Raw genomic sequence first — 16,931 nt, 5'->3', positions numbered from 1 at the left:
GATAATTCGCACCACATCAGTAGGTCAGTTTGGCCACCAAATAAGGTCAGTTCAGATGTTGCCACCACATGTTATGTTGCAGATCAGGGGCTGAAGCCTGTGCTCCCACAGTAATGGAGGGCACCACGCACTGTGCCAGGGGCTTCATATTGTGTAATCATCACAGTAAGCCCATGAGATAGGTTTTGCATATGGGGAAACTGAGGCTTAGGTTGAATAAATGGCTTAAGTCACACAAACAGTCCATAATGAATCAGGGCTGAAACTCAAGTCTGCCTGAGCCTGGAGCCCTGCTCTAACCATTGGGCCACACTGCTAGTAGTGGTCCTCCTCAGCCTGGAGCCCCACCTCCTGGTTCCTACCCAGGGCCACTCACACCACAGTACAAGTTTGCATCAGCAGAAACATCCCCAGACCCTCAGTTTCACCTGAGGCCAGCTCAGACTGGAGGGAGGCTGGGGGGCGGGGACAGGGGTGGGGCCGGGGGCGGGGCCGGGGTGGGCGGGGCCCGGGGCGCTGAAGCCGTTGCCCTCTCTCCACAGTACTTCACCTATAGCGTGCTGCTCAGCCTGCTGGCCTGTTCCGTGTTCCTGCAGATCAGCTGCATCGGGAAGCTGGTGCTCATGCTGGCCATCGAGCTCATCTACGTGCTTGTCGTTGAGGTGCCTGGTGTCACGCTCTTTGACAATGCCGACCTACTGGTCACAGCCAACGCCATGTAGGTGGCACCCGCCTCGCGCTCTGCACGGGTTCTGGGGCATTGCAGAGAGGAAGGAAGAGCGGGAGGCTGGATTCCTGGGCCGCAGGGGGCTTGCCAGGGGAGTGTTCTGTTGCTCCTAGCTCTGACCACGGGACAAAGCAACACAGTGTCTTGTTTCTTTCCCTCCATCCCTCCCCCAGGGGTGAGGGTGGCCTCAGAGCTATTAGGTCCCCTGTCCCTCTGCCTCCAGCCTCCTACTCAGTCCTGACCTCAGGCTTCAGTGAATTTTTCCTCATCTGTCCAGGGCAGCCTTTGATGACCTATTTTCACCTAACTGCCCTTGCACCTCAGGCCCAGAGGGGTCAAGGTCCAACAAAGCTGGAAAGCAAGGTGTGTGCAAGCAAAGGAACAGCCTTTGCTGTTCGTGGGCACTTGTCCTGCCTCAAACCAGTTGGACATACGTTATCCCTTTTATCCTCATAGCAACTTAGCAAAGTAGGCAGGGCCACCCTGGACAGTTGGGTAGTTTGTGCACTGCTCAAACGCTTGTGGCTGTGATGGTGAGCAGTTAAATCCTACAGCCGAGAGGTGGCAAGTATGGGGGTTGTGCCCCAGGCTATCTAGCTGGCAGTCAGCCTGGTCATATAGTGACATTTGTCAGATTTCCAGGGGAGGTAGCTCCGTGAGGGGAAAGAGCTCTGATTTTGGGTCAAATTGAGTTTGAATCTCAGCCTCAGACACACATTTGGCTATTTTTCCTGAACCTCATTATTTTTTCCCAGTAGAATGGGAATAATAATACCTATAGTAGTAAGAAATATGTAAAGTGCCTGATATGTAGTACCTTTTCCTTCCCATTACCATCCCCCCCACACACACATACATCAGGAAGAGCAAAACACGTGAATGACAGGTCTGTGTCCCCTGAGAAAATGCAGCGAACTGTACTTTCTCTGAGTTAGAGGAAGGGATCCATTCATCCATCTATCCATTCACTGAAAAATATTTATTGAGGGCCTACCCTGTTCCAGGCACCGAGCTTGGCAGTGAAGGTACAGTCATGGATAAAATAGGCAATAACTCCAGTGTCGGAAATGTTACCTTCTTGTGCAGAGTGTCGCCTGAGAAAGTGAAGATGTTGTGAAGGATCTAAGTCAGATGCAAGGAAGAACTTCTCCACAGCTGTGCAGAGCTGTGGGCAGATGACAGGGAGACGCTGTAGCATCATGAGCGGTGCAGGCTGCAGTCCCTTGGGGACAGGAGAGGGAGGAGGTCGACCCTTCTCCCTGTGGATCAGGGCGGGAGCTGGGAACTTGGCCTCCTCTTTCTCTCCTGCCCCGCCCCTCCCCAGAGCCCCTCCACTCTTCCTGCTGAAGCAGCCACAGAGAATGGAGGTCCTTTCTGGTTGGGAGACCCTGGTGTGGCTCTAGGGCAGCACTGTCCACTAGATAAATCATGCAAGCCACAGATGTAATTTAAAATTTTCTAGTAGCTATATTAAAAAGGCAGAACAAGCAGTTAATTTTAATAATGTATTTATTTAACCAATATATTCAGAATATTATTTTCATATATAGTCAGTTTAAAATTATTAATGGAATATTTGACATTTTTCCACACTAAGTCTTCAAAACCTAGTATCTATTTTACACTTACAGGACATTTTAACCTGTACTAGCCACATTTTAAGCTCAGTAGCCACATGTAGCTAGTGGCTACCATACTGGACAGTGCAGGTGTAGTGTTTCTCCTCCTCTGGGTGGCAGCGACTGGCTGGGGTGGGAGAGGGGACAGGCTTCTGCCCGGGTGGATGTGCTGGGAGGGCCCCAGGGTCCCAGGTGAGGGCTGGGTGATTTGTGGTCATGGTGATCAGATGCTAATTGGGGCTGGCCTTTCTGCAAGCCTCCCATCCTGAAAGTGACCTTGGATTGGGAAGAGGGGTGCTGGGGGAGGTGGCAAAGGAGCAGCAGTGGTGGGGGCAGAAGCAGGAGGCATGGGGAAGCAGAGCTGGGTGTAGAGGGGCACAGCAGGGGGTGGGGGGCAGCAGAGCAGGCATGGAGGCTGCTGATGCAGGGAGCAGCCCTGAACAGCCCTCCCCAACTCCTGTTCACAGAGACTTCAACAACAACGGGACCTCCCAGTGGTGAGTTGAAGCTGTTTCTCCAAGTTCCCTGATACAACCCCTGCCTGCCCTTGGCACTGAGCAGCCAGAGGCCACCAGCTCAGGCCACCAGCCCAGCAGAGGAGGCAGCGGTACCCAGGTGGGAGGGGGCCTTGGCGGCAAGGTGGGTGATGAAGGAGGAGGCCCTCCTCTCCCTAGGTACCAAGGGGTCCTCACTGGGTAGGTGCCCTTCTTTTATGATCTCTCCACCACCCCAAGGTGATTTATAGACTCAGTGACCAAGGCCATCAGGATCCACAGGTCATTCCACAGGCCTCAAGCTCTCCCCAGGGGCATGCATGAGATCCTGGGTGCAGGAGAACAGGTGCCGCTTCTGCCCCCAGAGGAGAGGAGCTGAGGAGAGGCCTGCAGGGCGTGTAGGTTAGGCCCTGCCTCGGGGCTGCTCCTGGGCAGGGAGTCTACACAGCCTTCAAGGTTTGGGCTCTTTGCTGGGACAGGAGCAGGGTCAGGGACAGCTGTTTTTATTGGGAGTATTAATAATGTTAACAGAAATATAGTCAGACAATAATAGCTACCAGTTTTGGATTTTCTACTGTTTGTCAGACACTGTACAAGGAGTTTGCATACAGTGTCTGTAATTCTTGCCACAATCTTGAAATATGGGTGTTATCCCATTTTACGGATTAGGAAACTAAGGTTCAGAGGAGTTAAGAGGACTTGCCCAAGGTTGCCCAGAGATGGTCAGTATGGCCTGCCTGGCTCCCCTGTTACAACCCCTGTCTTGTCAACTGAGAAAGCCCTGAGATGTACACGCTGCCTTTTACAAGGGCCTCGTTCATCCCCTGATGTAACCAGAGGGAAGCACCCCAGTGACGGGGGAGAGGGAGCCATCAGGAGAAGAGTGCTGGCTGCTGAGCTGCAGGCTGAGCCGGGGCTGAGCAGGGGCTGCCCACTGAGAAGGCTTCCTGGAGGAGGCACACCTCAGGCAGTTAGAGAAGGAGGGTGAGGATAGGGGGGCTGGAGTGGGAGGTAGAAAAAAAGGCCTGAGGGGCCTCAGAGCCCGGCATGAAGTGCCAGGACATCTACCTCCCGCCTGCAGCCCTGAGCACGCGACCAAGGTGGCGCTGAAGGTGGTGACGCCCATCATCATCTCGGTCTTTGTGCTGGCCCTGTACCTGCACGCCCAGCAGGTGGAGTCCACCGCCCGCCTCGACTTCCTCTGGAAACTGCAGGTGGGTGGCCCCGGGCTGGGGGGGTCGGGGGTGGGGTTGGAAGGGTGGGGCGGGACCCCCAGGCCTCATGGCACTTTGTGAGTGAGCAGTACATCCGCTGGGCTGGGCTGGGCTGGGCCTGGGTTCTGCACTGACAAGGTGTCCTGCTCACCAGCAGACCGGTGCCCCACGTCCCAGCGAGTCTGCTCCCTGCTCTCTGGGGTCAAGAGGCAAAACCCTGGAGCTCCAGACAAACCCACCCTTGACAGTGCCTGGTACCGGGACTCTGATGGGCCTGGGAGAGAGGATCTTCAGTCACAAAGACCGTGGGCATCCAGATGCCGGGACAGAGGGGAGGCATGGGCAGGCCCAGTTTGTGGCAGAGGCAGCAAAGAGTCAGGAGGGCAGGGGGAAAACAGTGGCAGGAGGAGAGGAGAGAAGTAGGGGGAGTGCAGTCCTGGGGCCGCGGAGGCCTTAGTGCAGGAGTTGGTGCCAGAGGCTTCTGAGCAGGGCTCGATGTGGCCTAAACTGGGCTTGAAGACCCCTCCAGGGGAAGATGGCTGGAAGGGGCATCAAAGATCGTCAACAGGAAGTCCAGCCAGGTGGCTGTGCCCTGGCCTTGATGAGAGGTGGCTCAGGCAGGGGCAGAGGTGCTGGGTGCTGGGTGCCCCAGTGGGGCTGGAATCCAGCCAGCACTCTGCCCTCCAGGCTCTGTGCCCTGCGCCCTGATTGTGTCCACCTGCGGGAGGGGTGCTGCTGGGCCATGCACAGCGTACTCCAGGTGCTACAGCAGCAGCCCCTGTGGCCCCTTCCGACCTGCTGGACCACCTCAAAAGATGCAGGAGAGGGCATGCAAGGGCCCATGAGAAAGCCTGGTCTTGCCTTTTTTTTTAATATATAAATTTATTTTATTTTATTTATTTTTGGCTGTGTTGGGTCTCCGTTGCTGTGCGCGGGCTTTCTCTAGTTGCGGCGAGCGGGGGCCACTCTTCGTTACGGTGCGCGGGCTTCTCATTGCAGTGGCTTCTCTTGTTGCGGAGCACGGGCTCTGGGTATGTGGGCTTCAGTTGTTGCGGCACACAGGCTCAGTAGTTGTGGCTCACGGGCTTAGTTGCTCCATGGCATGTGGGATCTTCCCGGACCAGGGCTCGAACCCGTGTACCCTGCATTGGCAGGCGGTTTCTTAACCACTGCGCCACCAGGGAAGCCCCAAGAGAAAGCCTGGTCTTAGATGGGAGTGAAGGTGGGGTTCAGACCTGTTATTCCAGCCCAGCCGCCTGCAAGGCATAGCTTAGCCTGGCTTTTTTTGCCTCCCCTGGCCTGGCCCCTGTGTGCAGACTACTTCTTCAGCTCATCTGCAACTCGCTTAGGCCTCCTCCATCCTCCGCTTCCTAGTAACGTTGAGATTAAAGTCTTCGGGCCGGGGCAGGAGGCCCTGGATTTTCACTGGATTCTGAGTGAAGACGGGGGCATCTGGCTGCCCCTGCTATTGGGTGTCTCTGGTGGGGGTGCCCTGAGGCTGGGGGAGCATGTTTTCCATGCGGAATGCCCTGGGTTGGGAGGGGCCTCGGGGGTACCCAGTGTGAGGCTGCACCTTCTCTTCTCGGAGAGCAGCCTCCCAGCCTCCTTCCGACTTCCTCACGCCTCTCTTCTTGGGGAAGTTCCCAGGAGGTCCCCAAGTCTCTCCTGGGGGCTGACCAGGCTTTGTGGGGTCCAGGGCCAATGCCCCTCCACTCTTCTGCTCACAACCCCCGCCTCCCCCAGGAGCCCCCAGGGAGCCCCTCCCAAGGTGGTTGCTGTTGGGTGACCCTGTTGTGTTACAAAGGACCCGAGAAAGGGGCGGAGGCCAGGGACGGTGAGCCTGCCACTCCGCATCTTTGTGACCAGCTGCCCCTTGACCCGCATCCCGGGGCCTTGTCCAGCTCCTGAGGGCACAGGGTCAAACCGAGGCCGCCTGCCTGCTGAGCAGAGTAGCCTGGAGCTTCCCAGGAGCCCCTACCTCTGGCTCCCCGGTACCCAGGCAACAGCAGCTTTCTCGTAGCCCCGGAAGACCTGAAGGAGCCATGAGGCAGTGTGCCTGTCTCTCCCAGAGAGCTGAAGCCTTCCAGCTTTCAGCCAGGGTGAACCTCCCCGAACCAAAACAGCCAGGGAAAAAGGGGTGTGTTGTGGACAAGACTTCCTCCAGTCCCCTTGGTCTGAGGCCCCAACATCTGCCCAAAGCACTCCCATTGCCTCCTGCGTCCCCGGCTGCAGCCCGCCCCCATCCATTCCCCTGCCGACCCCAGCTGTGCTGAGGGTTTAGGGAGGTTTGGAGACCCAGTCGATGTCAGGCACTTGTATTGTTAGTGTTTCTTTCCACATGTGGCTGCAGAAAAAGGTCATTTCCACTCTTTATCTTTCCTCCCTGACTTCCTACCCCACACCCATGCACCCCCCCCATTTTTATCTTCTTTTATGGGAGGAAGTTTTAAAAAATAACTTTAAACTTACAGAATAGTTAAAAGAACAGTATAAAGAACTCCACCAGTCCCTTCATCAGACTCCCCAGCCATTTGTCTACATTTGCTCCGTCACCCCCCACTCTCTTTTCTGAAACAATACCCCATCACCCCCCTAAATTCTCCAGTGTCTACCTCCCAAAAGCAGGGACACTCTCTGCGTTATCCCCGTGCGAACTCCCAGTCAGGAAATCAACACTGTGCACCCACGATACCATCCCACCCACAGAGCTGTTCACGTTGTGTCAGCTGTCCCAGTTCTGGCCCTGGATCCCATCTGGTGTACCCTATGCATTTAGTTGTCATGTCTCCTTTCTTTTCCTCTCATGTTTGCCAGTCTTAAAGAGGTCCTTATTCTGTGACCCTCAGTCTAGAGCCCTTGATGTTTCCCATGTCCAGACTCAGGCCATGCCTTCTTGGAGGAAAACCGTGGAAATGACACTGTGCACTTCTCAGAGCATCACCCTGGGGACTCCTCTATGTTGGCCTGTCCCACCCCTGGTGACATTTACCTTGATCACCCACTCAAGTGGGTGTCTGCCAGATTTCTCCACTGTCAGGTCCCCATCTTCCCCTTTGTACTCAATTAGCATTTTGTGGAAAGATACTCTGGTATTACGCCAATATTCTGATCTCCAGCAAACCTCACCCACCAGCCTCAGCATCCGTTGCTGACTCCTGCCTGCCAGGTAGTGATGACCTATGTCTGTCATTCCTTCTGCATTTGTTAGTCAGCATTCTCCTGTAAGGCAGAGCTCTCCTTCTCCCCCTCTCATTTACTTGGTCATTCATTTATCTACATCAGCATAGACTCCCGGATTCCTATCGAATTCAATGGGGTTTACTCTGCTCCTCTCATCATTTATTTTAATGCTTTAATTGTCCTGGCTTTGGCTGGTGTGTCTTCCGTTGGCTCCATCATTCTTTGAGCATCTTCTTACTTTCTGGCACAAGAAGATGTCTGGGGCTCAGCACGTACCCTCCCTTCAAAGTGCCCCAATTCTTTTTAGTGGAGAATGGTATTTAGAAACCCAGATCAGGGCACTCAGTGTGCTCACTGTTCTAGGTCCTCTCTGTGGACGAAGCCAGGAAATGTATGTAGGTATATAGGAACATAGAAACAAACATTCACATACACACATACATATAGATGGATACTACTCCAATATCTGTCTGTTGATATTCAAAACCATGAGTTTATAGCAGCACCCCCACTGCCAATGCAACACCTCAGGCTTCTTTCTAGCCTTCTCCCTTCTATGCATGCAAACATCATCTCTGGCAGTGAGAACCTCCCCTTCCATATATTTACTCATTTGCTCGACGGAACCCACCTCCCACCCACCCCAGCCCCCTTCTCTGCCCTACCATGCCCTCCCCCCCTCACTGCCCTGCTTCCTTGCACACTGGACATACCACACGTGGCACCCCTTCCTCTGATCACTTCCTTCTTCAGGCACCAAGAGCTCTGCACAAGGGCAGGAAGGAAGGGAAAATTGGAAGGGAAGTGGCTGACCACTTCCCATTTTGAAAACAATTAAGAAGGCCATGCACACTGTGTGTGTGTCTGCAGGCGGGTGGTGAGCGTGTCTCTACCTGCTAGGTGTGTCAGCCTCTCTCCACTCAAGCTCTCTGACAGGCTCATGATGCGTCCACCTCCCTCCATCTCCCCTTGTGCTCCAGGGCTTTGGGGCAGGATAAACAATAACCTGAACGCAGGTCCTTGGGATGGGTGAGTGATGGTCCATTCCGCACGCCCAGTCTTATGCAGCAGCCCATTTAGCTGTTGGGTCTGTGGTCATGATGGGTGGGTGCGGTGCTGACGGGGAGGTGGGGAGCCTGGGGTTCTTAGCTTCCCCGAAGCACCTGCACGAGGAACACACCCTAACCCGCAAGGCTCCCTCCACTTGGCCTCAGCTCTCGGGAGAGCCCATTCTTGTCCCCTCCCACAGCATTGAACTTACTAGGACCAGCAAGCATCTGTGGACCCCTAAGCTATCCTGCCTGGGCAGAGCCCAGCCCTAGAAGCAGCTGGCTGTGCTGGCAGCTGCCAGCATGTCTTGGGCAGAGTTCCCCAGATGTGGCAGCCATACCTGGCCAGGGCCTCTGCGCTTGGCGTGCGCTCCCAGCCGCGTCTCTGCTCCCTGAGTCCCCACGCACAGCCTCCACAGCCACCCTGCCTGCCATGTTGGGCAGAGGCACTCTGGGAAGGCACGTGTCACATTTCTGCCACCTGCAGGCTGATCCGAGGAGCTGAGGCGCTCCAGGGTCCCCAGGCATGTGGGGAGCAGGAGTGGGGGCAGTTGGGTGCATTTTCAGAGGCAGATGGACCAGCTGGGGCTCCTCCATGGGACAGCAGGCGAGAAGTACAGGGATTCCCACTCCAGCCTTCTCCCTCTGGCACACCCGTTCCCGAGTAGGAGCAGGTGGCACTTATTTTTGGGGAGGGGGGTGGTCAAACTGTCCCACTTCATAGGAGCAGAGGTCACCTGGCAGGAAGACAGCACATGCCCGCTGGACCGCCCCCAGGCACCTGAGGGTCCAGGAGCTTCCTCGGGTGTGATCCCCATCCTTGTGGCCACGTTTTCAGTGGCTCCAGGAATGAAGTGGGTCCTCTCATCTCAGAGGCAAGGCTTAGACCCTGAGCCTTAGGGTCCCTGAGCTTTCTCCTTCCCTGCTGGACCCAGTCCTGCAGCCTTGGTGGGTGTGCCAGCTCCTTCCCTGTAGGCAGCCACCGCCTACCGGGAGAGCCAGGGCCCTGAGAAATAGTCCTGGCCCTTTTGGATGTTCTAGTTGCAGTGAATAGAAAGGCCTCCATGTGTAGTTAGGGAAGGCCCAGGCAGGCTGGCTAGATCCTTTGAACAGCCCTGCCAATGACTCTTTGCCTGCCTGCCTGCCTGCCTTACCAACACGGTCACCCCCAGTTCAGGGGGCCATTTTGTTTGCCATTGAGGGGAGGAAGCCAGCAGACTCCAGTCTGTACCCCCGTGTCCCTTGAACACTCTGGTCAGCTGGCTCGTCGCATGCCGAGGTGCAGGACTACCTCTGTGCTTCAGCCTGTGGGCCACTGTTGGCCTCTTGATCCGAGGCCCTGCACTGCCCCTTTATCATGGAGAGTGAGCTTGTCCCAGACCCAGGACCCAAGCTAGGGGAGAACCAAAGTCATCAGTGATGTCCTTGTCCCACCCAGGTGGGAACCTCTGGGTACCTGCACCTCCTGGCCCTGCGGGTTGCATCTGGCCCTGGGGTGAGTCAGCTCTCAGGGAACCAGGGAGAACGGGCAGCGCTTCGAGCCCTTTTCTCTGTGGTTAGTCTGCTAAAGTGATTTTTCTCAAACCGCCTTTCTGATCGCATTTCCCGATATGAAGGGGAAAATGGAAAGTCGAAGAGCCTTTTGGTGGCTGGAGGGCCATTTGGGTGTGGTTTTGGACCATCCCTTTACCCTCCTGCCATCTCCTCATCTGGGGCAGACAGGATCCTTCCGGCCTCTCCTCCGGGACCTGTGTTCACTCAGGGTTCCCTCCTTCAGGATCAATGCCCTCATAGGCGTCGCTTTCCAAGAGGCAGGCGGGAAGAGTTAGCTACCTACAGATCTCTCTTTTCTGTTGGTCAAAGTAAGAGATGCTCTTTATAGAAAACCAGGAAGTAGAGACAGCAGCGAGGATGCAAAGTCAGCACTTGCTGAAATCTTGGGCCTGCGCTGGCACGTGGGCGGATCGCACTGCCTTTTTCCGAGCAGCACAATGCTTGCCCTCCCTCTGACCGAGTCCTCTGTCCCAGGCCACCGAGGAGAAGGAGGAGATGGAGGAGCTGCAGGCCTACAACCGGCGGCTGCTGCACAACATCCTGCCCAAGGACGTAGCCGCGCACTTCCTGGCCCGCGAGCGGCGCAATGATGAGCTCTACTATCAGTCGTGTGAGTGCGTGGCCGTCATGTTCGCCTCCATCGCCAACTTCTCCGAGTTCTACGTGGAGCTGGAGGCCAACAACGAGGGTGTCGAGTGCCTGCGGCTGCTCAACGAGATCATCGCCGACTTTGACGAGGTGCGGCCGGGCCCCGACGCCCCTTTTCCCATCACCAGATGTGAGCAGAGGCGTCAGGCGCTCTGACTGTGTCCCAGGCACTGTCACAGGCATCTGCATACATTTCCTCCCCATCACCATGTCACGATGGGGAGGACGAGGCCCCTGCACGTTAAGCGTCCTGCCTTGGGTCACTGCCTGCAAGTGGCAGAGCTGGGGTTTCAGCTCAGCTGTTTGAACTCGCAGTCTGTGCATGTTGGCTGCCCCATCGAAGCCCCGCCTGGCTGACTCACCCCCATCACCCGCCATTCCTCTCATGCCATCTAGGACTGGATGGGGCTCAGGCTGGGACTCAGCATTTGAGAGAGTCTGAGGGAGGAGGAGTTCCCAGGCTAAAGGAGGAGGCAGGACAAAGATGCAAAGCCCTGAACAGCAGAGGCAGAAACAAAGACATTTTCTTCTTGGTTTATTACTCCCTTGTTGAGCACCCAGTGTGTGCCAGGCCCTGGGGATGCTGTGACCAGTAGAGCAGTCTCAGGGCTGGGAGCTCACCGCGTAGTGAGCGTGAGAGGGATGAGCCCGGTGGGAATACAGGGGCTGGGGCATGGAGGTGGGACCAGGCAGTGTCAGAAGCAGGCCCCAAGACTCCCGGGCGGTGGGGTAACTGGAGTTGGCTGCAATGGGTGTGGACAGGCTTTCAGCAGGTCCTGGAGACAGGAGAAGAGCGTCCTGCTGGACAATGATGAGGAGGTCTCCCTGGGAGGGATGGAGACCTGAGCCAGCAAAGGGGAAAGTGGCTGCCAATCCCTGTCAGAGGACAGAGCCCCAGAGGTGACTAGTGACCTGGCCCCAGGGGCTCTTGTATGGGGCTGGGCTCGTAGCCCACAGCCACTAGACAGCCACAGGGTAAGTGCTGGAGAAGGCCTGACTGTTGGGGGGCACCAGGGCTTTGCACTGAGTTGGTGATGGAAATGGGCCCCCCTGTGTGAACTGGGGAGACAAGAGGGGGCCGTGCTGCTACACTTCCCTGCAGACCTCTGTGCCCAACTTGGGGGTGACCCAGTTTGTCCTCCATCTGTCCAGATCATCAGTGAGGATCGGTTCAGGCAGCTGGAAAAGATCAAGACCATCGGCAGCACCTACATGGCCGCCTCGGGCCTCAACGACTCCACCTATGACAAGGTGGGCAAGACCCATATCAAAGCGCTCGCTGACTTCGCCATGAAGCTGATGGACCAAATGAAGTACATCAATGAGCACTCCTTCAACAACTTCCAGATGAAGATTGGTGAGCCCGGCCCGGAGTCCGGAGGGCTTGTTGGGACTCCCACCCACCATCCCCCATGCCGCCACCATGACCCGGTCCAAGCAGAGGCTAACATTGCAGTGTGTCCCTGCCCGAGGGGTGGGGGTAGGCCCCCATCACACAGCAGAGTTCTCCCAGGGCCTGGAGGTGCCTCCTCTGCATGGTGGTAAGCACTGGACACCCTCTTTCTGAGTTCCTGCCTCTCCCACTCACTGTGCCTGCCAGAAAGGCTTTGTGGGGGGATGCTGTGTGCCAAGGGCAGAGGGGCCCCCGGTGGGAGAGGCGGGAACTCAGAGACAGAGAGAGGTTATCGCTGAGCTCCAAGTGGTTTCTGTGCACACGTGAGCAAGATCTTCTAGGTGCTGTGAAAGCTCTTCTGGTCTACGCAAACTGGGGAAAGAAACGGTGAGGATGTGGAGATAAGTCCACATATCTTCCCTGGATCCCTTCTTTGTCAAATGCCTTGGCCCTCGCTGGGTGGCTTTGAGGAGCTTCGCAGATGCTGTGGTGTCCTGGAGGCAGGGCCGCTACGGGAGAGAGTGGGGAGCTCTGAGCAGAGGCCCTGGGTCAGTTTCAAAACAGGCAGAGCCATACTCTACTTGTTCAGAAAATCTTTGAACCAAAACCCTATATAATTTTTTTCATTTTTTGTATTTTATTATTTTATTTCTTAATTGAAGTATAGTTGATTTACAATATTATATTAGTTGCGGGTGCACAACATAGTGATTCAATATTTTTATAGATTATACTCCATTTAAAGTTATTATAAAATATTGGCTATATTCCCTGTGCCTACACCTTTTGGTATTCAATTTTGTTGTTTTATTACCCCAACCTTTTATTCTGACACGTTTCAACTCTACAGAAGAGCTGAAAGAATAGCGCAGGGAAAACCCACGTACATCAGCACACTTGCCTGTTCGGTCCCCTACTATATCCACAAAATGATCTCAGAATCACAACTCTGACTGTGTTGCTTGATAAGGTTCAAGGTGTCTCAGCAGTTTGTTTTTTTAGCATGTATCTTGCCAAGGATGCCCAGGCTTTCAGAGTAAGAGTTCCTTTTTCAGAAGAAACTGCTTTGTTGAGCATTGCTCTCTCCTCCTTCTGAGGATGGTGGAGGTAAAGAATGCTTTCCAGAAGAGCAGGCCTTCGTTCTTGTCAAAATTTTAATGTATGACCGACCCCCCCCGCAAGAAATATCTCAGGCCAAAAATTATTCAGATTTCAAATTTTGTAAAAAAAAAAAAAGGAACAGAGATTCACCAACAAAAATACTGGTATTTCAGTTCGAAAAATTAGCACATTAGACTGAAATATTGGATTCCTAAAAATCAATATTGTGATCATGAATGTCCTCAGGAGACCTTTCGTCCTGGCCCGAGTCTTGGGAACTGGGCTTTCCCTGAGGAGCTGGCCGTGTGGGCCCGTGGACACATGCCTATGGACTGGACCAGGTTTTCGTTTTGCATCGGCTGCTGGAAAGCCAGACCAGAGCCAGCTGGGGGCCTGCTTTAACTGAGGGGCAGCCTGTGCTTCTGTGTTAATGTCACTCTTGGTTTCCTGTGATGTTGCCATTCTTATTTGCCTTTCACCCCATCTCCCTCACCCGCACTACTCTGCACTTTTCTCCCAGTGTGTACTTATTTCTGTGAGCTGCCCCAGCTCCTTTATTGGACCAGGACTGGGGACTGAGTGGCAGGCAGATAAGTAGCTGGGCAGGCAGTTGGGAGCCTTGTGTGGCAGATCCCGTCCTACAGACTCAGGAACGTCTTCCTTGGGGAGCGTGGCTTTTGGCCAGTGAGGGCGACAGTCCAGCCTGGGAATAGCACGTGAGGTAAAAAGCTACATGTGGTTTGATGGGACCAAAGAGGAGGGTCGTGGAGGGAACAGTTTTGAAAACTGATGACATTTCTGACTTAGGGAGTGGCCAAGGGGTGTATGTGGGAGCTTTTGCTGTGTTTGTGGTCCTGCCACTCACACACAAGAAATAGTTAAGCAACAGCGAGGCTTAATAAGGCCCAGTGTGAAAGACAGTTTATGTAATAGGAGGGAGCACCCTGGGGCTTGGAGATGGTGTAGGAAATGTCTAGCGAATGCCGGTTGAGACAGATGTGTTCAGAAAGGACTTCGCCAGGAGAGAAGGAGGAAGGACACTTGAGGTGGAGACCAGCACGGCAGAGGCTCAGGGACATGGTTGCTCAGTGTTGTCCTGGGCGGGACTGGGAAGGTGGACAGACCGGAGCAGAAGCGTAGGAGAGAGATGGAGAGGGAGAGCCCATGTGGACGGTGCTGCGGCATCACCGACCTGGCTCAGAGGCCTGAGGGAGGATTACCTGGAGAGAGGAGACTCTGGGGTCAGGGAGGTGGGTTAGGAAGTAGGCTCTAAGAACGAGAATGGTGGCACCCCTGAAACAGACAGAGGAGCAAGGAAGAAGAAAATGGCGAGTCTGGTATATTGAGTCTGAATTGAAGGTGAAAACTTCAATGCCACCAAGAGAGGGGGAATTAAGGAAAGGCAATCAGACAACGCAAGAGGTTACTGGACACTTTGAAGAGGGCAGTCTAGCAGTGGGTTTGCAGGAGCTGAACGTTGCCTGGGTGGCGAGGACACAGGAGCAGCAGCTATGTGAATGGGTTCCTGTGGTCTCAAGTTAGCAAGCGTGCAGTAGGAGCACAGCAGTGGCAGCTGTGGGGTTAGGCACAGCCTCGGGGCGGGAGGACCCTGGGTGTCTTAAGGCCAAGAGTCGGGGAGAATCTGCCGAGTGTGGAGGGAGGAACGGTAGTGAGGGCAGGCAGGGCAAGCGTCAGTCTGAACCCTGATGAGCTTTCTGACTTCTGTCCCCTGCAGGGCTCAATATCGGCCCCGTAGTGGCTGGGGTGATTGGGGCCCGCAAACCTCAGTACGACATCTGGGGCAATACAGTGAACGTGGCCAGCCGCATGGACAGCACCGGCGTGCCCGACCGCATCCAGGTGAGTGCAGGAGCACCCATGTGGGGACCTCTGTGTGATGCTAAGTGGTCTTCCGGCAGGCCGCCCGCTGTTCCCAGTCAGAATTTCTGCAGCCAAATTGGAGGGTGATGGGGCAGTTGGCGCTGGTATCTTGGAAGCTTGGAGAACACAATTGTGTTTTGGTCCGTCGGTACCTTGGACAGATCTTCTACCCTATGCAAGCCCTCTACTGGCCACAGAAGGAACTGGGGGGGATGAGGGCAGCCAGCTGCAGATGCCAAGCCACGAGGCACGCAGAGCAGACACGAGGCGGCCGCAACGAGCAGGGTCTTGCCAAATGGAGCCCACAGCACTCAGGGCCTAACTCTGAGAACCAGACGAGGCCAATGGTCCCGGGATGGTGCTCTCACCAGCCTCAACAGCCAAGGGGCCTGGCCAGAGACCTGGAGACTTTCTCCTCTCTTCATCCTTTGCATCTGGTACTTGTGATTCCCAGGCCTGCTGCTCTTCAGCTGCTTTTCTTTTTTTTTCTCAGGCCTTCCTTGATTCTTTCTGCTCCAATCTGACACAGAGAGGCCCTGGACTGGGCTCTAGTCTGGCACCCCCGGGTCCCCGTGAGGCTGTGGCTGGTCATTTAGCCTCCCCGGCCTCAGTTTTCCCAAGTGCAAACTGGGCCATTGTTAAGGTCCTTGCTCACACTGACGCTGCTTAACTGGCCCCTAACTTCTCTTCCCTGGGGGGCCTCTGAACAAAGGGGCTGACCCCAGCACAGCCCTGGCTGGCCTGCGGGTGCTGCCTAAGGGCTCTGGCCAGATGGCCTTCTCTCACTTCTATCCCTGTGCCAAAGCGGGGGGGGCGGGCGGGGGAAGGGACAGCAGGCTGGGAGTGGGGGTCCTCAAGGGAGATGGGGAGACAGGATGAGTGTTTACAGAGCCTGCAACCCCGCCCACAGACAGGTGTGAGGGGCTCAGTCAGTAAGCACATGACAACCCAGCACCTCGCCTTTGCACGGGGCTTACCTTTCACGGAATATGCTGCCCCCTCCTCCCTGGTCCGACAGCAGGCGTGTGATGGGGGCGCTGGCGGGGGCCGGGTGCTGGCTATGCTCGGAAATGGCTCTTGGATCACCTTGTGGTGCGGCATTCGCCGTCCTGCTGCTCCTGTGCCCCCTGCTCTGGCCCTTCGCCCTGCAGTAGTGCTGTGTCATTACTGAAACCACCTGTGAGTTCTCCTGTTTATTCCAAAAGCCAAAGCAGAGACAGGCAGTACCATCTGAAGTGAATCCGGGCTCTAGCATTTATTAGCTACATAACATCGGGCAAGTGACTTAGATTTTATGAGCCTGAGATCATAGTTCTTACCTCACAGAAGGATGAAATGAGATCAGCAGTGGTTCTCCAACTGTCTGTGGTGAAAAAACGGTTTCTAGAACTTTCTGATCACTCAGGAGTTAGACTTTGATAAACCCTTGGGCACTGATTGTGGGGAGTCAGACGGCTGTGAGCTCCTGAGCGCCTCCCCTCAGTGTCTGCATTTCTCCCACTGTGGATGATGACAGGCAGTTTGTGGGCTACAGGCACACGTGAGGTGCTCGCCACGCCACGCAGCAGGGGTGGGTGCTGCTGTCCTTCCGGTTTCTGAGGCCCTTCATTGGACGAGCCGCCCCGCAGGGGCACGCCGCCCACCCTTCCGAGTCGGTGGCAGTCAGGGCTCAGGTCATGAATGGCCTGTCCTCTCTCCTCGTTTGCCTCCTAGGTCACCACAGACATGTACCAGGTGCTGGCCGCCAACACGTACCAGCTGGAGTGCCGGGGTGTGGTCAAGGTCAAGGGCAAAGGCGAGATGATGACATACTTCCTCAACGGAGGGCCCCCACCCAGTTAGCAGCCGCCGCGGACGCCAGGCAGCCTGGCCTCCAGAGAAACGGCGGAAGCCTCGCTCCAGCCCACGAGGCCGCCCTGAGATTTTCCACTTTGACTCCAGAAGCAGCTTCTGCCTTGGCGGGCGGGCGGTCTCCGTCCCAGGCCCCGGGGTGCCAGCGTCCTGCGAGCACCAAGCTGACCAAAGATGTCTCCCCCTGTAGTAGACGCCGCCAGACTCGGTCGGAATCTCG

The 16,931-nt window shown here is 55.5% G+C and overlaps 1 protein-coding gene across 1 annotated transcript in view; it reads left to right on the top strand.

Moving 5' to 3' along the window:
- The window catches only part of ADCY5 (adenylate cyclase 5), a gene marked incomplete at both ends in the record, with an annotated part of 154,767 nt that extends 138,065 nt beyond the window's left edge, over nucleotides 1-16,702 (top strand). Inside the window, 7 exons of the mRNA XM_079704355.1 lie at nucleotides 543-718; nucleotides 2,814-2,843; nucleotides 3,922-4,054; nucleotides 10,312-10,575; nucleotides 11,638-11,842; nucleotides 14,715-14,839; nucleotides 16,574-16,702. Coding sequence (XP_079560481.1) covers nucleotides 543-718; nucleotides 2,814-2,843; nucleotides 3,922-4,054; nucleotides 10,312-10,575; nucleotides 11,638-11,842; nucleotides 14,715-14,839; nucleotides 16,574-16,702 — 1,062 coding nt within the window. The remainder of the gene's footprint in view (nucleotides 1-542; nucleotides 719-2,813; nucleotides 2,844-3,921; nucleotides 4,055-10,311; nucleotides 10,576-11,637; nucleotides 11,843-14,714; nucleotides 14,840-16,573) is intronic.
- Nucleotides 16,703-16,931: the final 229 nt, after the last annotated feature.

Source organism: Hyperoodon ampullatus (genome assembly GCF_949752795.1).
Source record: "Hyperoodon ampullatus genome assembly, chromosome: 5".
Taxonomy (NCBI): domain Eukaryota; kingdom Metazoa; phylum Chordata; class Mammalia; order Artiodactyla; family Ziphiidae; genus Hyperoodon; species Hyperoodon ampullatus.
The sequence above is the reverse complement of the archived record's forward strand: the minus strand, read 5'-3'. Positions and strand labels throughout refer to the sequence as shown.